General features: G+C 41.7%; 2 protein-coding genes across 2 annotated transcripts; one reads left to right on the forward strand and one right to left on the reverse strand.

Annotated features, from left to right (window-relative positions):
* Nucleotides 1-1,168: 1,168 nt before the first annotated feature.
* On the forward strand, nucleotides 1,169-18,876 carry ints6 (integrator complex subunit 6). Its single transcript, XM_062402772.1, has 18 exons — nucleotides 1,169-1,599; nucleotides 1,699-1,776; nucleotides 2,893-3,042; nucleotides 7,035-7,124; nucleotides 8,337-8,520; nucleotides 10,418-10,543; nucleotides 10,861-11,012; nucleotides 11,188-11,340; nucleotides 11,895-12,027; nucleotides 12,168-12,262; nucleotides 12,379-12,489; nucleotides 13,089-13,304; nucleotides 14,233-14,359; nucleotides 14,478-14,620; nucleotides 14,735-14,921; nucleotides 15,669-16,076; nucleotides 16,737-16,830; nucleotides 17,051-18,876. Exons 1-18 carry the CDS (start codon nucleotides 1,489-1,491, stop codon nucleotides 17,142-17,144), a joined length of 2,652 nt encoding a protein of 883 aa, XP_062258756.1. The 5' UTR covers nucleotides 1,169-1,488; the 3' UTR covers nucleotides 17,145-18,876.
* Nucleotides 18,877-19,011: 135 nt separating this feature from the next.
* On the reverse strand, nucleotides 19,012-25,771 carry serpine3 (serpin peptidase inhibitor, clade E (nexin, plasminogen activator inhibitor type 1), member 3). Its single transcript, XM_062402773.1, has 8 exons — nucleotides 25,453-25,771; nucleotides 24,329-24,556; nucleotides 22,171-22,413; nucleotides 21,464-21,662; nucleotides 21,047-21,147; nucleotides 20,864-20,950; nucleotides 20,698-20,781; nucleotides 19,012-19,151 (listed from the first exon to the last, which is right to left on the reverse strand). The coding sequence occupies exons 1-8, from the start codon at nucleotides 25,715-25,717 to the stop codon at nucleotides 19,099-19,101; spliced, it is 1,260 nt and encodes a 419-aa protein (XP_062258757.1). The 5' UTR covers nucleotides 25,718-25,771; the 3' UTR covers nucleotides 19,012-19,098.
* Between the last annotated feature and the right edge of the window lie 735 nt (nucleotides 25,772-26,506).

The raw sequence follows: 26,506 nt of genomic DNA on the forward strand, positions 1-26,506 counted from the left end.
GTGTGTGTGTGAGTCTCTTGCTCCAGACAACTCTTGTCGAACAAGAGACATCATGGACCTTCCTCCTCTCTCTTCTATCGCTGGCTTCAGAGTGGTTTCCTCTTATTTTTTGCGGAAGTGATGATATGTTCCATGGAGCCATATTATGTAAATTATATTGCACAATCGTGTTGTGCTGCCAGTTGTGGATCAAATGAAGAAAATCTCAAGTGTAAAGTAAATTATAGTTATAAACTCTGTATCTCACATAAATGCAGTTTATATTTGTGTACAAAAGCCACAATATGTCTGGCCAACAAATGTCACTTATAACATATCTTTATAAGGATGTGACTCATTGCAGCGTAGGGAAAGAAAGACAGTACAGCCATCTTCGAGCTGCAGGGTGTGTGTGTGTTGTTGTACTTATATCTGTTTGAGGACTATTTAAGGCATAGACCCTACAGAGTGATCAGTCCTCACTCTTTAAAAGGGCTGTTTTAGGGGTAAAACTTAAGTTTTAGGGTTAGAATTAGGTTAAGGGTTAGGTATTATGTTTGGGGCAATAAGTGTCCTCACTAAGATAGAAGTGCAAACGTGAGTGTGTGTGCGCATGTCAACCCCTTGCAGCTAAACCTGTTTTCCCTCAGATCATTTCTCAAAAAGGTTTTTCTTAATTTGGTCATCACATCAAACCCAAATGTGTGAGTGTCAGCCACTAGTTCATCTGCACCCTGCTCACATCCCTCGTTCTTTACTTCAATGTTTCCCCTCCATATTGTCTGATATCTTATCTCTCCAGTCTTCAGGGGGTTGTCTTTCACAATGGCCCGTGCACAGGATGAGGTGAACGTGTAATCAGCTGTGAGGAAGCACACAGGCCGGATCTTTTACAACAAGCACACAACAAACTGCAGTGTCGCTGTGAAGAATACCTCATTATGTTGTTTATATACAAAAATGCATCAACGCGATATTTTCCTACGTCCCTGCCTCGGAGGCGAATGCGCATGCGCATCACTCGCTCGGCGCTGGCCTTATTTGGATATGGTAATGAGCCGCCCGCGCAGAGCCAATGAGGGGAGGGTTTGCTGCAACGTGACGGTAAAGCACCGCTCGGGGGGCGGGTCAGGCGCGGGGCTCAGCTTAAAACAGGCGGACGAGCCCCAACGCTCTCAGTTCAGGGAGAAGTAGCGAGTGTCTGTGAGGGGGAACTTTGTTGTTATGAAACTTAGGAAGAGCCGCAAAATATAGTAAAATTACCAGAATCCCTCGTGAACCGACCACCTGCCCCTAGGGTGTAAGGTTTTTAGTGCAGTTCGCCCGGAAAGGGCCACGCCACTCACTATTCTTACACTTTTTTTAAAAGAATGTGTGAGGCAGACAGATAGCCGGCTAAGCTAGCTAGCTGGGACGTGATACAGGCGGCAGGAGAACAAAAGGTTTTTTTTTGCGTTGGGCCGGTTGTACTGACACCAGGTCCATGCAGAACCTGTCATTACCATCACAATGCCCGTTTTACTTTTTCTGATAGACACGTCCGCTTCAATGAACCAGCGCACCCATCTGGGCACTACCTATCTGGACATAGCAAAAGGCGCAGTTGAGACTTTTATGAAGGTACTGTAACCACGGGACACACCGACACCCCCCACTTCATCTTTGTGCTGCTCCTGTCAGAGCGGATCTCTCGGTAATAATTCTCTACTATCTCCACAGCTCAGGGGCAGAGATCCGGCGAGCCGAGGGGACCGGTACATGTTGGTAAATTTTGAAGACGTTCCCTTCGGGATCAAGGTAGAGTTTGCTTTCGGCTCATGTCCAGCTTTACATGTGCGCAGGTTGCCTTGTCCTTCCCCCGTCGATCCGCCACGTTGTGACCGCGACACCGAATGTGTAGAGGCGATCTTCAGGAGGAGCTTTTCATACCCCTTTTAAAACATGGCCGACATTTTGTTTCAGTGCGAGCAGCAAGGAACTCTGGGTGTTATTTATACAGCGAGGTGAGATATTCTTGGGAGGAGGGGGGGGGGGCACCTTCCTGTTTTAATCGTTTTAGACCAAATTGCCACTTTAGTGACGACACACATGGACACTGCTTCTTTGTGATTTATGACCCAAGGATGGTCTCACTACCCTGCTAGAAAACACATCAAGCACTTGGCTGCTGTGCTGTCAAGTAATTGTTTTGGCCAAAGAGGAGGAAGAGATTTTATTATCAGTTCAAAACAAAATCAGCATTAAAAAAATAAAACTCTTAAGTTAACCAGTCATTTCATTGGGAGTTGCTAACATAGTTTACATTGTTAAATTAGTTTTGCTCAATTCTGTGTAATCCATAATGTTTTTACAAAACAATACTTTGTCGCACAATCCGAGAATGAACTCTCTTGTATTACCTTCCCCTAAGATGAACATAACATCCCATGTAGCATAAGGATGTGGTTCACATCAGGCAGCGATGCAGCTCTTCTGATCGTCTTCTGGCCCGGCCATAAAGGATGATAGTCTTAAGTGGTCTACTTGTGAATTTAGAAATGTGACCCAACTATCCCAAAACAAACATGGACCTTTTTTTGGCAAACATGCAGTGCTTTAGGCAAGGTGTTATCTTGATGTGAAACTTAAGGGGTCAATGTGGTAAATGTGGCCCTAATGGCACAGATCAAGATTGGGACACCTTGAGTTGACACATGGTATGGCTACTTGAGGTCAGATGTGGCCAACAGGAGCGGACCACCCAAGTGCTATCATTCTACAAGGTTTGATATGTGGTCTGGATGACAGTGTGGGCCAATTTTTTTTGGCTTTTGTGATAAATACACATGACTATGCCTTTTTTTGATTTCCTCTAAAGTTGGGTTGTTCTCGAACTTTGTGCACTTTATTAACAATGTTTTTTTTTTTTTTAAGGCCGGATGGAAGGAGAGCCACGCCACATTCATGACAGAGCTCCGCAACCTCCAAGCAACTGGACTCACATCTATTGGCCAGTCCTTGAGGACCGCTTTTGATTTACTCAATCTCAATAGATTAGTGACTGGGATAGACAACTATGGACAGGTATGTAGATGCTGTAGAGGGCAGACAGGAAAAATCAGGTTTAATAAGCACTCTATGACATGGTGCTGTATGCACCCACCCACACCAATCCTCCCCCCTTTCTCCCCATCCCCTTACCCATGTCCACAGTCGTACAAGCATCAACCACCTGCAAACTGTGACCCCACACACTTTCAATCATGTGCTCAAGACACAAACATAACCGCAACAAGTTCAATTGAGAGGATAGTAACAGGAACTACTTGTCGTCAGTAACTGAGGTTGATTTATCTACAGAGGTTGAGCCTTTTTGTTTTCTGCTCTGAAATCATATAGATTTATTTTTCTTGTAGCTGCTCAGAGATTTGTCATTCGGCCCACAAGTGCATGGTGTATTTAAAACCTGTGGTCTCTTACAGCCTTAGAAGCAACAATGATTGAAGTCTGCTCTTAAGTTGATATTTTATTAGCCACACCCAGCTGAAAACCAATGGCACCTATCTGCTTAAATCCTACTTGTATATTAAGGTTATAATGCTGAGTTTAGTTTAAGAGTTACAGTTGTAGTGTAATTTCTCTACTTAATGGTCACTTAAGCTTTGTGAGCTGAGCTGCCTCTTTTATGCAGTTAACAAAAATGTGGCAGACATAAAGTTTAATCAGCACATCTGCATTTTAATTTCTACAAAAACTAAATGTATAGCCTTCAAAAGAGTAGCATATAATTATAATATACTTCAGTGGTGTACGTTCAAGCTGAGCAGAGAATATTTAAAATGTTTATTTCACAATTCAAATCTTTATTCTCCACCTATTACTTTCTAAACATATTCTAACCATTTAATGAAAAATACATATTTTATGTTTGTCTGCTTTTTACTAATGCTGAGGATCGGACAGTGTTTAGTTCGGACACAGTTTCATTTTTCTTTCCAGCTTAACAACAAACAAAATGATTGATCTCACATGGAAATTATTTAAAGATCCTCTTCATGAACTGTTTGACAGGTTGAGTAAGTTAAAGGAGAAACTGAACTTGATATAAATTATCTGTATTGCAGAACTGATTTTTTAATTTGTGAAATTTAAACAACTCCATCACAGCTGGAAGCTCAAAACAAATATTTTTTATGACCACAAAGTCTGGAACTAATTCAGCTTCACTGGTCTGGTTCCAGAAAGTGCTGCTTAATGACATCACCAGTTCATCCTGTTTCCAGTTTAGGGAGGTAGTTGCTAAATGTGAGTGTGTGTGTGTGTGTGTGTTTTTTTTTTTTTACAGTTTTAGAGTGCTACCCTCATGTAAGCCTCATGACTTATCTGCAACACATGACCGTCATCTTTCAACATGCTTCTTACCGTGTAGTGTGACACAAAATGACCAGAGAGCCTCTGTCTTCTTGTGACTGTAAAGCAAAAAAACAGAAAACATCTTATAAGAAATCTAACATTATCCTCTTGGGAGTTATCATTAATGTGAGTAATCAAGACATAGTTTGACACCTTGTAGTCTGAACACTTGACGTAGAAATCGGGAGGTCTGTTTTCCTGTGTGTCTGTAGGACGGGAGCACCAATAAATGTTTAAGCAGCATTTCCTGAATTTTAAATGGATGGCCCCTACCATACAGGGTAATGCCCTCACTACAAACAACATTTATAATGCATATCAGAATCTCTGTGGGAGTTTGAATGTCAAACACCAGCCCGGCAGTCAGACCAGCTGATGCTATATGAAAACATACTTGTGTCTGTGAACTCAAACAAAACACACAGATCAAAGTTAAGGTGTCCTGCACAGGCTACTGATGACCTCTAACCACAGGGTGATTTCACAGTAATTATAATCTAATGGTGGATTCTTTCACCTGTTCCCGTTTCACAACGGGAGGAAAATCTGTTTCAAAACAGGAGCCCTGGACTCTTGTGACCAGTCTGTCTTTGACATCGCAGTTTGAATCTGACATCACTAATGTTGTAATTATTGGTATCTAGTGTATTTTACAAAGAAGTATTTTAAGGATAATTGCTAACTGACTACAGCCACAACTGTGCCTCCACAAATAATTAATTTGTGTTTAACTGAAAATAAGAAATCTTTAGTAAAACAGGCCATGGAGTGCAGATGATGTCGCTGATGAACCTCATTCCTTCTGAACTTGGACAAAATTACCTGAAACTGTCGTGTCAGAATACACTCAGAAGATCAGCGCGGTTTTGAAGTGCAGTCCTTTTCCTTTGAGCTGTCTAAGTTGACAAAGCTTTCATCAGTGCCCTGCCGACCACACACTTTCTGTCGTGTGTATTTTTCTATCTCAATTGGCCCCCGCGGCTGTAAATCAAAGTCAAGCCAAAGAGTTGCAGCAGCTTGTTTTTTGGTTGGCGTTGTGTTTGAAGCTCTGTATGATGACTCAATAGCTTTAACTTGTCTTTCCAATTTAATTCATAAAGATAAGTCGATTTAGAATTTTCATTCTTGTGCTGCATGTGTGAGATGTTCAGTGGGGTAGAGAGCTCGAGTGAGGGACGGGACAAAGGGGAGTTAAGCTAGTGGATGAGTTAATATCACCCTGGAGTGATGCTCTCTCTACAGTAACAAAAGAACCCTCCAGGTTGCCATGCGTCTGAGGTGACTCCCATGGGAGATGAAGAGGGAGGTTTGGAGGATGCAAGGGAGACTGCCCATGGCAGGTTATCATGACACTGATCACAGTTTCATTGAGAGTGCAGTGAAAGGGCAGAACTAAGGGAAGAAAGGGCGAGGAAATGCAATGACAGCTGACGTTTGGCCCTTCGTTAACATATCAGCAGGGATGATAAACAAGGCTCTAATGGGTCTCCATCAGTCTTCTTCTGTTAGTAGACCAGAGATCCTTCTGCTACACATGGACTTGACTTTACCAGAGTACACATTTACATGATTACGGTTGCAGTTAATGATTATATTATTGATCTTATTTTATTGAATCAATCCATTTTTGTGTTCTGTAACATGTCAGAATATGATGAAAAGAAATCCAAATGCCAATAATTGATTGATAGATCTCTTTATCCACAGGGAAATCTATGCATCCGATAGCTTATATGGCAGTCATGAATATGAGAAGCTCACATAAATACATGAGGCAGGTCAGTGACGATACACTGACCTGCCAGACTGTGGTGGACAAACCTGCAGGAGTAGATCTTGCTGAGTCAGTTTTGTCAATATGAGCTAATGTGACATACTATAATGAAATTTAAGAGGTTATGACCAGCACCTAATTGCAAAGCAACAGTAAAACGCTAAGTGAGCTGATGTGACATGGAAGAAAACACCAGATGACTGGGAGGTTCACCTAGTCTGCTGCTCATTAGTATGCAAAGAAAGTGCCCAATATCATAAAGGTTTTATTTGGGGAAGGGAGGAGAAAAGAAAGTCCAGGTTGTCATGGATACCTACAGCACCAGGCACCTTGGTTAGTATCCCGCTCTGTTTACTTTGTGCTGTTTTTTTTTTTTTTATGTAACTGGACAAATCCTTCATCCAACAGACACCACAGCCTTCAGGTGCAGTTCATGAATAAAGGCAGCGCTGTCAGGGCAGGATGGCCTTTATAAGGGGGCAGCGTGCTGAACGTCGGCTGACGGGTCTCGTCGGTCTGCGTCGAGGTTAACTCCCCAAGTTTATTTTCCCTGGCTGATCCAGTTAAACTTAGTCAGCGTGGACTGTTGATGTGATGAAATATTTTAGTGACAAGCAGAAAAGAGGTTTCATATAAATCCAAGTACTCTGCCATCGAGGAGGATGAACTCATGCTGCAAACTCACCGACACTTGTCTCAGCAGTTTCTGTTTCTATTTTTTTTCCTTTTTACTTTAATAGATATATGTAAATGAACTACATAATGATGGGTTCAATGTGCCCATTTGTGACATAAATACACTGCCGCTAAATTCCAATATCAATTTTCCTCTTTGCTTCTATAAATGCTCTTAAATCTTTGTGTGTACCCCCTCTCTCTCTCTTTGCAGGGAAGGAATCCCTTTTTCCTCGAGCCCTCCATCATCATCGCTATCACCGACGGCAACAAGTTGACGAGCGGCGGCGGAGTCCAAGATGAGGTCAGCCAACATCTCCACGGAGATGACAGGTCCACCCAATCAGAAGAGCCTCTGTGTGGCTGCATGAGCCACAATGTTCACTTTAACACAAGCATCAAACCCTCTCCTACTGTGACACTAAGGCTTAATTTAAAATCACAGAGCTCCTGCTATTATGTAGTACTTTAAAATTAGAATCATCCCATGACTATATGTAGCAAAACAGTCCCACAACCCATATCCTGCCTTCACTGTCGGAGGCCACTGAGTTCAATATCCACCGCAGACTAATGATAATAACTGATGATGCTGTAATTCTTATCATTGGCAACAGAATTTGGTCTGCAACTATTGTTACTTTTCTGATAAGTAACCTTAAATCTATAGAATGTCAGAAAAATTGTCCCTTAAAACTTCCTAAAGCCCAAGTTAATACATTTGTGACGGTTATTTTCCATGATCAAGCATTGAACAACACAAATCAATGAATCCCCTGGTCTTTGACATTTTATGGGGGATCATTTGTAGCTCCCTAGAACCAACATGTTTTGATATTGATTTAGTCTTAACAGCAAAACTCAAATATACTCAATTAAAAAGGGATCAATGACGATCAGCAATTAATATTTGAGAAATTTAAACACATTTGAGTTTTTTCTTTCTTGATAAATGACTTGACTTGATTAATTCAAAATCTTGGCAGATTAAGCAGCAACTACTTTGATCAGTTAATTTTCTGTTGGACCATTTTAGCTTTAAGCTCGTCAGATAAAGTTGTCCTCTCAGTAGCTCGCTCTACCATTAATTATTTATTTCTGCTGAATATTTCTGATGCTCTTACTGGTTAGATGGAGAGAGCTCCATTAAGCCAAGCAGCCCGTAGCTCGGGATGTAGGAAATTGTGGATGTCAGATGCATACAATGAAATCCTTATTTTAAGAGCAATATGACGTAGTGTCTGTATGTCAAAATGAGAAAAGGTCTTTTGAATTATGCTGTCGTATATACCTGATAGACTACGGTATAATTTGTCAATATCCCCTCAGTAAAAATGTCCAGTAGAGTCTAAAACAGTTATATTACAGAAAAAACTTGGGAGTTGAGTTGTCCGTCTGTGTATACATATAGTATCAACATGGTGTCTTTCTCTAACCAGCACTCACACATTATCTCTACTAATGTATCAAGGTTCCTCTGTCTTTGACGCTATCCTTGTCTCCCCCCCCTATCTAGCTCCATCTTCCTCTGACCACCCCGCTACCAGGTAGTGAGTTGACCAAGGAGCCTTTCCGCTGGGACCAGCGTCTGTTCTCCCTGGTGCTTCGGATTTCCGGCAACGCCTCAGTGGAGCCTGAACCCCTCGGAGGCGTCCCGCCTGACGATTCCCCCATCACTCCCATGTGTGAGGTCACAGGAGGTAGTTGGATTGCCAGAGTTTGGTTTATGTGAAATATGGGTTTCATAGAGAATACGAATATCACTTTAGGAGACACCTCAACATTTTTTTTAGTTTGGTAGACTAGATATCATTAGCATGTATAATATATTTGGTAGCTCTGGAGGTACATTCTTAAAATATCAAGGTTAGAGTCGGGCATTATACCTAAAATAATATAAAGGGGAGGAGGCGTTTGGATTAGGTTGTTTATTAGATATTTAACATGTAATGAAAAAGGCCCATGAGTTATATTTTGGGAATTGGAGGATCCAGGGATTTTATGTCCGACCCGCAGGACAACTCAGCCTCTGCTTCACCAACACAGGCCTCATTTGTTACAGCAGAGCTGTGTGGAACATGCTGCGACAGGCTCAAAGTATTTATAACGCTAGATCAAAGTAACTGTTTCTTTATTACATTCCCCTACACAGCTGATGAAGCATCCATTAAAACAAAGCCATGAGGAAATTATGTGTTTTTTTTTAGGATGAAAAAAGTGGTGATTGCCTTTGTTAATTTTGGATAGGGACAGCCCGGAAGCTCTGCTCTGCACCGTGTTGCTCAACAGTCGGAGTAACTTGTGTTTACAAGTTTGCTGGGTGAAGCTGAACATCCCAGTACAAACAAAAAGCATGCTCTTGTTTTTAACCATATAACAACTCTGCTGGAGCTGTGGTGGAGGGCTCAAGTGCTTTGCTCAAGTGCACTTCAGTACCAAATGTTGAATAATGTTAGCCTAGATTTTGCCAACTGGTCCTGGACTAAACTGGTAAATTTCCCACTCACCGGTCAGTGACGTACTATAGGCCAATGATTTCTATCTGCAATGGATGGCAGAGGGTTAAGGACAAATTAAAGAAAAACACATTTTGAGATGAGAATAATGACTTAATTATCATAATATTGTTTTTTTTCTTGTAACTCTACAACTTTATTCTCTGTAAGTGACCCTCATACTCCATCAAAGTAACGCCCCAGATGCAGAATAAAAACCCAGTTTGAACGAAGTTGTGGCAGTAGACTTTTGTTCCTCCTGTCTCTGCTCCTCATGCTGCCTGGTTGAAGCAGCTGGCAGGAGGAACAGACTGGAATGATGCTGATGGCAGGTTAAGATTAACACACACAGAGCTGTGTGCAGCAGTCGGTGGTGCTGAATGCAGAACATGACACAGCTCCATTGTCACTGACAGTCTACAGTACATGCTGCCTGTCCAGTACTGCTGATGGCAGAGCTGACACAAAGCCACAGCCTTTTGAAATGAGCGAGTGAATGGGTGCACAACAAGTTCACTGGAGGTGAAGTTGGAGGCAGCAAATGGCCAGAAGGCTGAATTAGACTTATCGTGTGTCTGATTCACTGTGTGAGCTGAGGTGACCTTCACTGTCCTCTGTCTGATCAGATCTTCAAAGCTACTTTTTGTTTTGTGTCCATTGTGTAAAGGCTAATAAGACCCTATTAAGGTGACCACATTGTTGAGCAGGTAGTGCTTGTAAGTGCACAGTTTTATAGTCTGACACTGAAGCATTTTACATTAAACTAAGAGGACTCTACTTTTAAATTGTACCATGTTCTTTCATCCTGAATTATTATGAAACTGACTATAATAATACTTTTTTAAGCTTTTAAGAATCTGTAATCCTTTATCTTCTTTCTCAAGAAAAGCTCAGAATAGGAAGTTATTTATCTAAGTGATGAAGCTAGAAATTGTTGCTGATCTTCAGAGAGCCCTAAAAAGTGATGATTTGAAACGAGTCAGATTAAAAAGTGTTGTCAATAGTATGTTTAGATTCAATGAAAATCTTTTGAAGCCTATAACACTGAAATCAATCAATTCATATGTACTGTCTACATGTGTGTCTCTGTGTGTTTGTTTAGGACGTTCTTACAGCGTGTTCTCTCAGCGGATGTTGAATCAGTGTCTGGAGTCTTTGGTGCAGAAGATTCAGAGTGGAGTAGTGATTAACTTTGAGAAGACTGGCCCTGACCCTCCTCCACTGGAGGGTAAGAGACACTTGTGATTGTCTAAACACAATAAAGACAAACTGAATTCATCTCTGTAAGACCTCGTTGACAGCTGCCGAGCTGCATCCATAAGCAGGAAACCTCTTTGCTTTCTCCCACTCAGTTTTTTTTTTTTAATCCTCTGAGCTTTTCTTTACTGTTGCTCACAAACAGCTGGTGGATGTCACATTTAAACCCAGACCTTCATGTTTTAACTGCCTACACACTCGTGTATTTTTCCTAAAAGAATTTTTTGTCTGAGCTGCTGTCGGTTGTATTACCTGTAAAAGAATCCTCTCCTGTATGATCCTGTACAGATGCTCCAGCTGAGGCTTTGAAAGGTGGTCTGCAGCCGTGGCATTGCTGTCACAAGCTGATCTACGTACGACCCAACCCTAAAACTGGCGTTCCCATCGGCCACTGGCCCATCCCAGAGGCTTTCTGGCCCGACCAGAACTCACCCACGCTGGTGAGAACCATCAAAACTAATATAAAGCGGCAACGTTTGTATGGTTTGACATTGTACCTTCCATATAACATCTTTTAGAATTTTCTCCATTTCTTGGAGATTTAACTGATTTTAAATACCATACCATTGTTCTGTGTTTATAATAATATCTACATCTCCTCTCTACCTCACCAAGCCCCCGCGCTCAGCCCATCCACACGTACGTTTCTCCTGCCTGGACTCTGAGCCCATGGTGATTGACAAGGTGCCCTTTGACAAGTACGAGCTGGAGCCTTCGCCTCTCACACAGTACATTTTGGAGAGGAAGTCTCCACACACCTGCTGGCAGGTACAACATCACACACACGCACACACAAAATACACTTTTTGAGAAAGGACTTAAGAGTTATAGCTGAAAGTTGCAGTTTTAAATTACTAAATCAATCTCATAGACTGGTAGATGAGGTGACATTATTTACGTTCAAGTTGCCTGGTGGTTCAATGATAAATTCATTCTGGTACATACCTAAATATTAACATGATATATTTACCATTACTAATTTTGTTATACTTGCTGTGGTTTCATGGAAGATAGTAGGAGAGAAATTACAGATTTCATGTTTCCACCTTTTCAAACTCTGTTTCTAATTGACCATCTTAGGTTAAGCCACTTTACAGAATGTTGTCAACAGCCTTTACTGCCTACATGTTAAATATGATAATGGTTGCACAGAGAATAAACTACACTTCACTGTACTGAGCATTTTCATTAGGCTCTTTCCTGTGCTGCCACCTTCAGACCTTTCAGCAGTTTTTCTCCACAAATATTAAATCATGAGTTTTCCAATATTATATATTATATATTCTCCACTACCTGTTTTCGATTCTCGCTCTGTCTTTTAGGTATTTGTGTGTAACAGTGCCAAGTACAGTGACCTGGGCCAACCCTTCGGCTACTTAAAGGCCAGCACAGCCCTCAACTGTGTCAACCTGTTTGTGATGCCCTACAACTACCCTGTTCTTCTGCCAATTCTGGGTGAGACTGATGGCTTTATTCTCCCTCATTTTTAGTCCTTCGCTCTGTTTTTGCTCCTTTGCTATCTCTACCAATTATTACCAAACTCTTCATTTCAAATGACTCTGTATTAATGTGTTGGTTTGCCTCCTTTTTTGCAGACGATTTGATCAAAGTGCACAAGTTTAAGCCAACCATCAAATGGAGGCAGTCCTTTGAGAACTACCTGAAGACTATGCCTCCATATTATATTGGGGTCAGTGGATTTGATGTTACTCTGCAGCTTTTCAAATGTTTGTTTTATTATTGTTATTAACTCACTAAAACCAGTTACGATGCTGCACTGGTCTTATTGTCGTGTTCTCTCCACAGTCTGTCAGAAAAGCCCTAAGAATCATGGGAGCTCCAAACCTTCTGGCCGAAAACATGGAGTACGGCCTGAGCTACAGCGTGGTCTCGTACCTGAAGAAGCTCAGTCAGCAGGTATGTTGTTGCGCTGTTTGGTCTTTTCTTGTTTGGACAAAAACAACAGGAGATCTGTTCTTAATGTGAGTCTTAATCTGCCTAATAACAAAAGGCTTGGGTTACAACTTTAGTCTTCATACAGATGACATACAGTATTTTATTTTCTTTATCCTTTAAGGTTCCATTGAGATATTTGTTTTTTGACTAATCAAAAATGTTTTTTCTACTCTATTGAAAGTGACATCAATGTTTGTTTCAATAATACTTTACCTACAGACACTTAAATTCGCACAGATAAGCAGTATATTCACATTTAATAAGTTATTTATAAAATACTATAATGCAGTGATAAGTGATAACAAATACATTTAAAACTGATTATTAATAAAAATATTTTGTCAACAGTACAGTACTCCCGTCTGTATTTTCATTTAGTTGCTATATACACAGCAGCCATCACTTACGGCTGCCTACTGGACACGTTATAGTTTACAAATACATTCATGCACAACTGCTTAAAGCTTAGTGTTGGAAACCATTTATAAGTAGTTTATTTCGTTATGAATGCTAAGGAGGGGCATTAAGTGACACTTTATGTTAATATTTCACATTTATAGACAAAAATCGAGTACGACCGTCTGATTGCCTCGATTGGTAAAAAGCAACCACCAGAGGCCGGCATCAAGGTGCGTTGGCGGGGCGGAGGTATATCTCTGGCCCAGCGCAGGAACTTCATCCACCAGCTGCTGAATCTCTCAGGAGAAAGCCCAGCTCTGCCCATGGAGCTCAACACCAAAGAGTTTCAAGGTTTTCATCTGGCTCTGCTCAACAAGGTCAGATTATATTTTAAGATCATTTTAACAAACCAGAGTCATTCTGTCATGTTCAAAATGGTCTGTTATTGATGTTTGCTGAGCTTCATTTAATTTGGATATAGTGATTTCTTTGTTTTTGTTTAGTTTTATGTTCAAATCCCACTGTTACTCATTCCCTTTCTGCTCAGGCCTTCACGTCCTGTCCGGCTTTTCATTTGACATTCCTCCTCAGTTTTTGAGAAAAGAGATGTTTAATGTTTGCACTGTTTGGTATTTAAAAGCATTAAAAGTGCTCGATTAATCGAAATTTAATCGTGATTACGATTATGTGGTCAAACTACTATAATCGCGTTGAAACGATTATCTGGGATTTTTTTCAAAAGAGACGTGTATGCGCAATTCAGTCCTTCCCCCAAAGCCTTCAGTGGCCCAGCTGACTGGCTCTCACTCTCAAGCAGCAGTAAAGTGAAGGAGGCGAGTTGTGTGTGTATGGTGATCGGCGGTGAAAAAAACAGCGCGAGTGGAAAAGCACGGAGGGCAGCAGCACACCATGTAGCAGCCTCTCCGCACACCGTTATTCTCAAGCGCACCCGCCTGGCTGTTCTGACCGGTCAGACCGGACCCGCATTTCTCTGCGCTGGTCAGTCGGTCATAGAGGGTTGCCATCATCAAGGGTTTGAATATCCGTGCACCGATATCCTGGTTTCACGGAGGATTAAGACACGCAGCCGTCATCTGTGTTTACCGGAATCGGAAGTGATTACAAAATAAAGCATAGACTTCAGAATAAGGGCATATATTAATAATCGTTTAAATAATCGTGATTATGATTTTTTTCCATAATCGAGCAGCCCTTATTAAAAGCATCTCTCTGGACTTGATGTGAGGCTGAACTTTAAACTGTGATCGTTACAGCCTACAATCCCCTCTGTCTTGTCGTTATCAGGGCCTGAAGCCTCAAAGCTTTAGGAATCCCTACGACGTCCCCCGCAGCCACCTGCTGGACCACCTGAGCCGAATGAGGAGAAATCTGCTCAACGTCACTGTCTGTTCTCTCAGAGGGCAAGACTCGGGTAAGTCGATGTCTTCTTACTCACTTTGGGAGAGAACTTCAACCACGACTTTCATCTCAGGATTAAGTGTAGCTATCTTCTTTTATGTTTAGTGAATTTTTGTTTGCATTATATTCAGACCAGCTCCACAGTGTGCCAATCGCCCAAATGGGCAACTACCAGGACTTCCTCAAAGCTGCCCCTCAGCCTCTTCGAGATGCAGACCCCGAACAGCCCAAACGCCTGCACACATTCGGAAACCCCTTCAAACTAGACAAGAAGGTTAATCCCACTCTTATCAACCCTACATTCATATTCTTTCATGATGAAGAGTCGCATGGAAACCACCGAAGTAGAATTACACTCATTAACATGTCTTCTTCACTGTTCTCTTAGGGTATGATGATCGACGAGGCAGACGAGTTTGTGACGGGCCCTCAGAACAAAGGGAAGAGACCAGGAGACAGTAGCAACATGCAGGGTGGAGGCCCCAAAAGACGGCGCTGCATGTCGCCTCTGCTTCGTCTGGGTAGAGCGTACACTCCTCCAGTATCGCCACCCGCCAGCCCTCGAGCTACACCAGGTTAGACATGGAAACACTTCATAAGTTCTCAGTGCTCATTTTTAACTACGTGTAAACGTAAACCATGAAGCAACTCAGTATAATGTTGTTTCTGATTTGTAAATTATTTTCAGGTCCACATCCAACCCTTACCAGATTTTTATTCTGCAATATATGTGACTTTGTGCAAGTAATACAAAACAACCTAAAAAAGCAAATAAACATGAATCCATAAGTCACCATTCAATGTAATTGAATCCAAGTTTAAAAGATATGATGCCACACAACCAGTTCTGCAGTCATACAATTGTCTTGCTATCAGGTAAGTGAACTCTACCAATATGAGAATCTTTCCCATTCCTACATTCTAGCCTCCATGATGGGAACAAGGCATTTGTCCCCCAGAACAATTAATACCCACATCTTTCAAACTCTGCACTCCAGTGTGTAATGTTAGATTTGTGTTCTTAATGTGAGCTCTACAAACTCGACCCAACGAAATTAGATAACGATTTTCTCGATTTAGCGGCTGAGTTGAACTCCCCATGAAAAGTTAGCAGCTTGATGTGTAACAATGGTGGCTCTTCCCCTTTTAAAGGAAATTTTATTTAGAAATAAACAACACTAACCCACATTCTCTCCCCCCATGAATGACAAACCTAATTTTTATGAGAATATCATTAAAAAATTTAGAAATAAATAGATTATTGTTCTATACAGAGGAAATGCAAACAAATCGCTCTTTCTTTTAAATCTCTGACCTTATAGACATGGACATGAATGATGGTGCACCTGAACCAGACCTGATCATCAACCACCTGAATCAGAACCATTACAGCTCAGACAGTAGCTTGGACTCAGAGGTTGATCAGCTGTTAGGGTCGTCCAACCACCAAGAGAACCACACAGGCCTGGAACCCCAGGACCTCCTGCACGGAGACGACGACGACGAAGACGACGACGACGAAGAAGACGACGGCGACGAGAATGGTCGACCCCCGGTTGGGGAGCTACCGCCGGGTAGCGAGGAGGGAATGGACATGCTGCTGATGGGGGAACAGCCGCCTCGCTACCTGTCACCTACAGCTCTGAAGAAGCACATTCAAGAAGAGACGACCAAGGTCAACAACGAGCTGAGGGTCTTAATCACTAAGGAGATCAGGAAACCTGGCAGACGTAAGTAGAATGAACAGGTTCTGTTTTAGACTGACAAACAATAGAATCGTGTAGGGCTCTTGTCAATAAAGTGCCTGATTTTGTGTCGACACCCAAAGAATAGTCTTTAGACCTTAATAAGAAATAAAACAACAATTTTCAAGAGATTTTTAGAAACTTACCTGATTAAAGAAAAAACTGCCAGATTTATGGTTTTAATCAGTAAAGATCTAAATATAGAATAACTCAAATCTGTTGAAGTCATATTCTCAACAAATCTTTAGTTTGCTCTTTTGCACTTTCTTGTTAATTATCACTCAACATTTACACTAATATCAACATCTGTGATGATCTAATATCAGCTAGTTTTTAGTCAACGGGCAGAAACTTAAGGGGAAATAATTGAGTGTGTTTAATTAAATTAATTGTTGAGTAATTTAGCACAGATGCTTCTCATACTGACAAAAGAAGTAGTGTAAGGATGTCCCTTTGCTTTGTATGAATTTATTATAGAATATCTATTAGACAATGTTCATTTTCTCTTAAGCTGATAACAAATCAACTTGGTGATCAGACAATATCTGAAAAACAATACATTCAATTGGATCAAAGACTTCAGCAGTTCACAGAAAAATGGTAATAATCAATCAATGAATCCTCATTCACTTCTCTGTGCTTCAGACTATGAGAAGATCTTCCACCTCCTGAAGCAGATCCAGGGAACTCTGGACACTCGGCTCATCTTTCTCCAGAACATCATCAAAGAGGCAGCTAGGTAACGAGTTTAACCCAGTTCCTCTGCTGCTCATGCAAATAATCTGTGACTATTCTGTGTTTCATAGATCCTGTGTTGCTCTCGACTTCTGCTGCTGATCCCAGGGCTTTAATCAGCAGCAAAACATCAGCGTGTTATCACATAAAAAAGAAAATATCAATGTAAAAACATCCCAACTGTTTCCTCTAAACAAATGAAAGATAACAATTGGTTTCTGCAGGTTCAAGAAGCGCGTTCTCATCGAGCAGCTGGAAAACTTCCTGGAGGAGATTCACATCAGATCCATGAACATGAACATCGTGGACACGCTCTGAGACCAAAGTGATCCCAGACTGAACTTACCCCCCCCCCCCCCCCCCCCCAGCGCACACACACACACACACACACACACACACACACACACACCTCTTCCCCTCCTCCCCCCTGTGTATATGGGCACCTGCAGAGACGGCATCCAGCTCTCAGATCTTTCACCCGTCAGGTGGACTCTCTTCATTTATGTTGGGTTACACACAGTATGAACTAGAAGCAGCGTTGACTCTGGATGATACAGGTGCATTGTTCAGATATTAGAAAGGGGGAGAGAGAGGAATCATCTTTGTTGCTGCAGGTGAAGTGTTTGCCTATGCAATCAGGCCTGTTGAACATTTCGCCACGGTCATTTTCAGAACTGTGAATTCATCCTCAGGCGTTCCCTTTGATTATTCTCCACCCCTACATTTGATCTTTTGTTTTTAAGCGACAAATAAAAGGAAAGAGAATAGTCCCTCAAGTGGGGAAGAGGAGAAAACGAGGGACATTTCTGCAGCGTACCCTGCTCCTTGATGCGAAGTTCAATCCTGATTTCTCTGTCATAATGTTATAGGCCAACAAAGAAGGAAGAGTTCATGTGCATGTTTTCATCCAACTCAGGGTCAGAATGGATCCAGACGTAAAAAATAGGTTATTATTCTTTTTATTCGTTTACTTCTATTTCAGGTTGGGTTTTCATTTTTTTTTGGGAGGATGAGACTCGTCATCATTTGCAACTGTTGAAATCGAATTTCCACACTCGGCTAACTAAAGCACTCCACTGCTTAACTCTTGTTAATGGAATTAATATTCATAATGCTTCAATTTCAGATGTAGACTTTGTCAACTGGGGTGTAATGTAAAAGAAAGAATAATTGTTCTTCCTCCTGAGGGAAAGAGATCCACTGCTTTCAGTACATTTGCAGACAGTGAACTTAAAGAGTCAAAGGCTTTTGCAGCGCAGGTTCTGAGAGAGGGCAACACGGTAAAAAGTAAATAATTGTGAACGCTTGAACATTATTGATAATAAATGTTGAAATACAGGGACAAAAAGCTCAGGAACTGATACTAAATGCATCACCATCAGCAATAACGTTGGAGCAACATTAATTCCTCCCCTACCACCCAACTCTTACTTTAGTGTGAAACAGCTGATGGGCAACACCAACCATCTTCCCCTGGAGTGTTGACGAACTGAGTTCTCAGTTCGATGCTAGCTTGTCCCAATGTGCTGGTCGCTGCCAAATACCGTTAATCCTGCTCCCAGAACTCCCAGTCTCCCTGCCGTGGATCTCAAACCGGCTTCTTGTCACTTAACCGTGAATGCACTTGTGTAAATTTGAGAATTTTTATTTAATATAATTTAAAAGAAAAGAAAACTACCTATTTTTTTGTTGTGGCAGAAGATTTTTTTTTCTCTTCAGTTTTCTCAAATATACACAAATAATTAGAAGTAAGGTCAAGAGTTGATTTCTGATTCAGGGGGCTGCCCTTTTTCTGATCTCTCCCCCCCCCCCCCCCTCCTCCCCCCCCCGGACAGGGACCAAAATCTGCCATACTTGTCTTTCTTTCTTTGTGAAGAGGCCGCTACCAAAAGAGTATTTTGAATACACTGTAAAGATGTAAATAACCCTAGAGTACTATTTAAAGAGAATGTCCTGCGTAAAATGGCCTTTTTGTAAGTATTTCCATGAATAAAGTTTCTATTTTACACTGTGAAGGCCCATGTAAATAAAGTGTTATGTATAGATGTGATTCTCTGTGTGTTTGTTTGTGCATCAGGCAGAAATTAGACTTTTATCCACAAAAATGAAAGGATAAGCATCAAAACAGCCCAAAATGTAAAAACATGTATTAAAATTTTATTTACAGATATGTACAAAAATATTGTCCCTCTTCCTGAAGTGTCCGTGGACCCTCCTGTTGGTCCACAAATAAATACCAGTAGTGAAATAGGTGTCAGGTTATGAATGAATTTCAGGGTGCTTGGTCTGCTGGGTTCATCACTCGGCCCATGAATAAGACGGATCCTAAAATCAGGAATACAACAAAAATAAGGAATAAAGTTTAAAGGATCATACCACGGTTTTATTCTCAGTCACTTTCTATAAAATGTATCAGATAATTTCCCTGAAGACATGTAAATAAAGATAGACGACATGACAGCTTCCCAAAAGTGAAGCCACTATCTTGATCGCCTCCTGGTGGCTGGCTGCAGTATACCCTTCCTCCCATACTGGGATATTTTTGCTTTATTTCTGTACAACATGAGGAGGAGACACATTGTCCATGTTTATTCACAGTTTATATGTCTCACTGATTCTAGACCATAGAATGTAAATAAAGATGAACACCGTGTCTCCACTTCCTCCCACTGGACAAAAATATAGCCAAAAAATCCTACACACGGGTGCTGCTGCCATCTTTTGGCGTAATTTGGAGCCAGAGTCTGTGCTGTAGGGATCATGATGTGGAGTCGCGTTATCAAGGTCCCGCCAATACACATGCTCGACCAATCACGAGTCAGTCTCAGCAACCATTCATGACTTTCACTACGTTTTTAGAACTTATTAAAACCAATTTGAATTAGGCCAAATAATTAATTTGTCCCATTCTCTAATATGGAGGAGACCGAGGTGCTGCCATGTCGTCCATCTGTGGCTGTATGACCTCACCACTAGAAGTCACATAAGGCAGAAATATTTCAATCCTGCACATTTGGGGTTTAACTTTAAATTAATTATATTTAATAATATAACTGACTGGTTTTGTTTTTCTTGTATTTGTTTCTACAGTCCAGATTATTCATTTGTTTTGTAAATTTTTCATGCTATATAATCTTCTCCAGATGTGTTTGAGTGGTCTAATCCATCAATCATATCAGGATCACATTTTTGAAAAACCAAAGAATGAATTTTACAACCGTGACCAAAAACTATGAAGCAAAAAAATTTGTCCATCTCTCAGTACTTTACGACTTCCTGCTCTGTCTGACTCTCAGCTCTAAACCCACATTGTTCCCACTGAGGACATAAATCTTTCAAACAATAGTTCACAGATACTGTTACATCATTACAAAAACAGCTGGACAGCTTTTTATAATATATAAACTATTTTGAGAGGTGGATTTATGCACAATTGATGTATTTATTGTAGGAGGATTGATTCAAATAAAGCATATGATAATTGCAGTGTAGGAATGTCACCCAGTTCTTCTGTGTGCCTCAATGATGTGTAATGTTTGTTAGTTTTGGGACAACAGCGGAGTCACAGGGGAATATGATGCAGTCTTGGACTTTGGATACCCAGAGGGTTATGGTTGTTTTAAACTCAAAATCGATGCAGACTTCAAGTTCATTTTGATGCATCACACAACACATGCAGGTCTCAGGTATCTGCAGCTACGACTCTCTGGTAGAGTTCGTTGAAAAAAAAAGCACTGCAACACATTTTGCACGATGATGTAAACGATAGTTGAGCTAAATCATGCAGAACATCTGGAATGGTCATGTCCGGAGGCCTCCCTGCAGCCTGGACTGTGAACAGTTGGACTTATCTGCAGTGAGAAGTAAATACCTGTGTTAACCTGTCGCAGCAGAAACAAAAACGGCCGGTCCGCCTTGAAAACAGGAGCACGGGATCGTTTCAGTAGCACCATAGCTGCAATAGAAATGCCTTTTTTTAGCAAACCTTCCATTGGGCTCTGTCTTATTATCGGTGCTACAGGATGTTTCCTTTCTACCTGTGGCAGCAGCAGCCTTTGTCCCGTCTTCTGTGACTTCTATCCTCACTTCATGGAAAGCATCAGACACATAAAGGCCCTCCTCCACTGCAGAAAGAACCAAACTGTCAGCTACAGTAACCACTGTGCGACCTGCGACCTTTAAGAAGTGTGATAAAAAGCAATACTGTCTGACGTATTGACCTGAAATCCCAGTGAAGTCAGCCGCTGTTGGGTTAAAGGCGTCACTGATGCCCATGGCGGGAAGCACCGACCTCAGGTTAAACTTGTTCTGTATCCTGAACCTGTAAATACAAGACGGGGAACAAGAGTTTGTACATCATCTCCATCAAGTCTGTTCAGTTCAGTACTTCATGTTCCACTAGTGGAAATTTGTAATGTAGCAGAGCACAGATAAAAAAAAAAATATATATATATACAACAATAACACATGATACAACAATAAAAGCAATCGAAGAATAAATAAAAGCAATAAAATAATGTTTTAAAAATGAATGTTAGATTTGAAATGAAGGGGGTCCTCTTGCTTCTCTAGAATTGATCTACACTAGGTGATGAGTCATCTAAATCAATATTTTAATAGAATCGTGTGATCTCCACCTGGGCAGGAAAATGTCCATCTTGGTTCTGCGTAGGCCAGTGTCCCAGGACGCCAGTTGGCGAGTGTTGAGCTGGGAGTCAAGGGAGGACAGCGGCGTCTTCCTCTCGCTGGGCAGGACCAACTGCAGGCTCAGGGAGCGGCCCAGGTAAGGCAGCTCCAGCACGGTGTAACGCAGGTCTGATGCCGTCCTGAACTGACCTGCAAACAAGTTCACATGTGCAACTTAAAACATCTTTCCATTGATTCATTACTATTTTCCCCCCGTCAGGGTTACGCAAAAACTCAGATTTATTGATGGAAGAATGAGACATGAGCCAAAAAAGATCCCATAAAATGTTGGTGTGGATTTGGACAAACAGACTAAACCTGTTTAACATTATAAGATAAGATTTTTCACAAATTTCTGGTTTCATTGGTTTATTACATTGTCAAATATCAAAACACTTTTAATCAGTGACCTAATTAAAGACCTGAAATTGCAAATTTTCCTGAATTGATGGATTGATGGATTGATGGATTGATGGATTGATGGATTGACGAATTGATGGATTGATGGATGGATGGATGGATGGATGGATGGATGGATGGATGGATGGATGGATAGATGGAGGGATAAATTGATGGATGGATGGATGGATGGATGGATGGATAAATTGATGGATGAATGGATGGATGGATGAATTGAGGGAGGAATGCTGTCTCTTACCGAAGCTGACCTCTGTGGCCTGGTACATCATGGGCACCTTGATAGCGCTCCCGTCGGAGAGGGTGAAGGGAAGGTTCTGGGTGTTGGTGAAGAGGAAGTGTTTCTGCCAGATGCCCCTGAAGGCCACCGTGTTGACCAGGGCCATCTGCAGCCGGTGGCCCCACCACAGAGCCTCCGTCTGGGCCTCGCCCGAGCCCGACAGCTCCCCGCTGCTGCTTCCTGCCTGGAGGGGCCACGTCTCATCTGGAAGTAAACAAGGGAGGGTCAGAGTTGAGTGATAATGTAATTTGGTCAGCAATCTCCACAGTACGCAACGCAGGTGGTCAGATGCAATGAAGAGAAGAATGTGAACATTTTACTGATAACTGACTTAAAGGTTTCTGTAAATGACACCATGACATTAAGGTAGAGAAAACAGACAAAATATACGAATCAGTCGTCAAACATCTCAGTTGCTAGTAAAAATCACATTTCCCATTTTTTATTTTCCTAAAATTATACTTTTCTCCTGCGATATTATATTTAATAGAAATAAGAATATCTTTGGTTGAACGGGTCCTTATCAATCAAAGGTTATATAGATAAGTTGTTTTTATTTATTTTTGTATTATGATAACAACAAAATAGAAGCCCCTATAACTGCCATAAATTTAATAAAAGTGTTAATGGTTGATGCAGAAACAGAGCCAGAGTTTCTTCCCACTTAAGTGTCATTTTTTAGCCTGACGTTGTCATACTCACAATTCTTGTCAGAATGTGAGTCCGGCTCCATTGCGCTGTGATTATGGCGCGTGTTTCAACCGAACCAGGAAAAAAAATGCCTCTTGTCTCAATGGGATAGACCTACAACCAATCAGAGCAACGTAGTATGTGACGTATGTTAAGCGGCGCATTGTGAGTTAACGCCGGGTTCACACCGAACGCTGAAGCGATGCCAAAGCGACGCCTAAGCACAGCGCCAAGCCTTAAATAACAGCTGGCTCCCATCCACTCCTATGTTAAACCTTTGTGCAGGTCAATCCTTGCGCCGTGCAGAGATCGTTTCGGCGTCGAGTCTATTTTTTGACGCGAGCGTATCGCGCCGGGAAACACACTGAAAACCGATCTTAAACTATATTGATGAGCTATTTTATATGATATAAATTATCAAATATGCATTCCATACTTTGAAGTCCCCTTCTGTTGTCCTAGAGTTTTAATTTTACCAATGACATTATTAAATGTCCCCCTCTGCCCATCCACTACAGCCACACAAGCAGTGATAAAGATAAAAAGAGAGAGAGGGGGGGGACTACATATTCTCCACATAGGCTTCAGTGGAGAATACGTAATTTAACCTCGACACTCGACATTTACAGTGGGCAGTGAGTTGTATGATCCTCGGAACATGTTGTATAAAGACAACACCAAAAAAGACAAATGTTGGGACGCTGTTGCTTAATGTTGGAGCAACAAGTAAGTATATGCTTGAATACTACTGGATCAACGGGTGATATTATTAGCGCTGCCCGGCGGTTCAGCGTCGCTTCAGCGTCCGGTGTGAACAGCCAAGCGCCGGCACGATAGGGATTAGCGCGGTGCCTTGGCGTCGCCTCCACGTTCTCTGTTCCTCTTTCAAAATGAATGCGCTGTCGATGTCTTCTAAAACAGACTTAGTGGCAGCATCTACACATCTCAGCTCTCCAGCGGCAGGTATGTTTATTGCGCACTTTGATGACGTAGTTGATTACGTTACTGTTGATCATTTGTCCATCATCGTATAAAGCCCGCCCTGACAATCTCATTGGTCCGAACAGTTTCTGTTCGGGCATAATTTCTCCCCAACGGAGCGACTCCAGACCGAACTTCCCGACCTCAAATGTTGTGGGCGGGGCTAAGTTTGTCTGGCATCCAGGCTAGTCATTTTTAAACTAGTTCTTAAATTTCTCTGTTCTCAGTTTGGTGGGTAGGTATCAAGCAGTCGGTTTATCAGAGCAAGTTTGTTTGTTGAAAACAGCTGCCTGCAGCACGTCTAAGTGAATGAGCCATAAAATCAAAACAAGGAGCTGAAACAGACTACAGGAACCGGCAGAGGTAATAATATAATAATTTCCTATAACACAAGGTCATTCCATAAATTTCATTATAAGATTCTGAAATTGACTGTGAACTGCTTTACCATGGTTGTGGTTCGGGCTCTCCTGCGGGCTGCGGGTGTGGTTGGGTTGGCTGAAGTTGGCCCGGACCACACTGGTGTTGGCCCAGACGGCTGCGTGCTGTGTGAACTCAGTCAGGAGCTGAACACCACTCTGGATGAATAACGTGCACGTCTGCTGCAGCCACATCCCCTGGCTGGTGTTGCTCTCGTCACCCTGGGAATGCAACAGGAGGTCATGTACCTTAGCGTCTGTGAGAAAAGATAACATGGAGGACAGGTCAGATGTGGTGGAATGTCACAAGTAGTGCCAGATTAATGAAGCAAGTTCAAACTTCTTAGAAAACCGATACGCACAGGGAGGTTTTTTGCTCGGCATTCACATCTCATCACATCATCATCACTGCTGCTGCAAAAGCCGTGAGTAAGAGTCTTGTTATTTCCCCCCGATAAAATAATCATGACTTCAATTTTTCAGCTCAACAACATCTTGCCTGTTTTGGCAACAATCTACTTGAAGTCACAGCATCTTCCTGCAGAAACGTGCAAGAGAAAAAATGAGTTTAAGTTATTTGAGCCTTGGTTAATGTACTCTCAATCTCTCTTAGCCTGTTGAACTCCAAACATTTACAAATAAAATGATCCTCAGTAAAAACACATGTTCTCTCATGGTGTTTGGTATATTTACTATTTACTGACATTTTATAGACAAAACAAATATAGAAAACAGCTGCAGTCAAAACAGGACTGTGATGGTTTTCAAGCTTAGCCATGGTTCTTAACCAGATCCCAGTATCATCCACCTCCGCCCCGGACCTCCATCATGTGTGTGAGATCAAATCATGGACGTAAAAGAAACAGCAGCTGGAAATCAGTCTTTGTTTGTAACGAAACACAGTGACCTCTCGACCCCAGGGCCAAGCTGCAGGAGTGGTTAATGAGATTAGAGTTGGTGTGGAGGCAGGTATTACCGCTCCAGCCACCACTGAGCCCTGTAGGGCCAAGAGCAGCTGCAGCACCGCTCCACACCACCTGGTACCAGCAACACTGAGGGCCACCGACCACCTCTCCACCAACGCTCTCACAGCATGGAGAGAAGCTCAAGCAAACTCAATAAAAAACCCTTTCTCCCTTCAGACGGACCTTACCGTTGACGTTGTAACCCAGCGTGCCCTCCAGCTGAGCGAGCGTGTTGCCCCTGGCCCCAAACTGCAGCAGACCCAGAGACAAGGAGACGCTCACAGGAGACACGATCAGGTTGGAGTTGTTCTCCGTCTCGGTGAGCGTCTGGTAGAGGCTGAGGGCGAACCTGGTGTGCAATACTCCCATGCTCTCCTGCAGGCTACCGTTACAGTGGCTCCTCTCCACCAACCAGAAGCAAATAAGGAGTGAAGCCACCGGCGGGCGACGCATTTCCTCAGAGCCTCAAGAGGGGAAGTGTCCTCAGGGTGCAACAGGTGGTCTGGAAAACAAAATCCTGACAGAAAAGAAGATATATTAAATCTGGTTCAGAGCTGTCACCCAGTGGACAGTCATGATAGGATCATATTACAGAAACTCTTGATTTGTACGTGTTGAAACATCATTGCATTGAACATTTGCAATATTGTGATAATCTACACTAACATTGGGCACTTTAAGACATAGTCCAGAAGAAAACACTGTAAGTGCTGCCTGTTCAACATAAAATACATATATTTGAATCTGTTTTAATTGTGTTTTGGTACAGAATATATGCAAATAACTGATGAAATAAACACAGCACAATCAGTGGGTTTTAAAATAGCATGAAATATCACTGTGAGAAAGCCAAAGCAGCGTGCTTGCAGTGTATAGGTCTATAGGTTTATAAAAACAGCAGATGCAAAAAGCAACAACTGGCTGTACTTAAGTACTTTGATTTGGTGTACTCTTTATTAAACATATACTAATAATAAAGGAGCATACATGTTGACAATGATTGACTGTATCATTATTATTATAATAGTAAACAATTTTTGATAAAACTTGGCCTTGCAGATTATGTTTTAAAAATACTCCACCAATTTTCATAATATATTATTATCTTGTTAAATATATTTTAACATTGATTAAATTATCCTGCATAACATAAAGTGGTCAAAACGAGATCTTACTTTCATTTATACTGTCATAAATTCTTTCATACGAATATTTTTGTACTTTTAAGTGGTTGAAAACTGT

The sequence above is a fragment of the Platichthys flesus genome, chromosome 13, assembly GCF_949316205.1.
Source record: "Platichthys flesus chromosome 13, fPlaFle2.1, whole genome shotgun sequence".
Lineage (NCBI taxonomy): Eukaryota > Metazoa > Chordata > Actinopteri > Pleuronectiformes > Pleuronectidae > Platichthys > Platichthys flesus.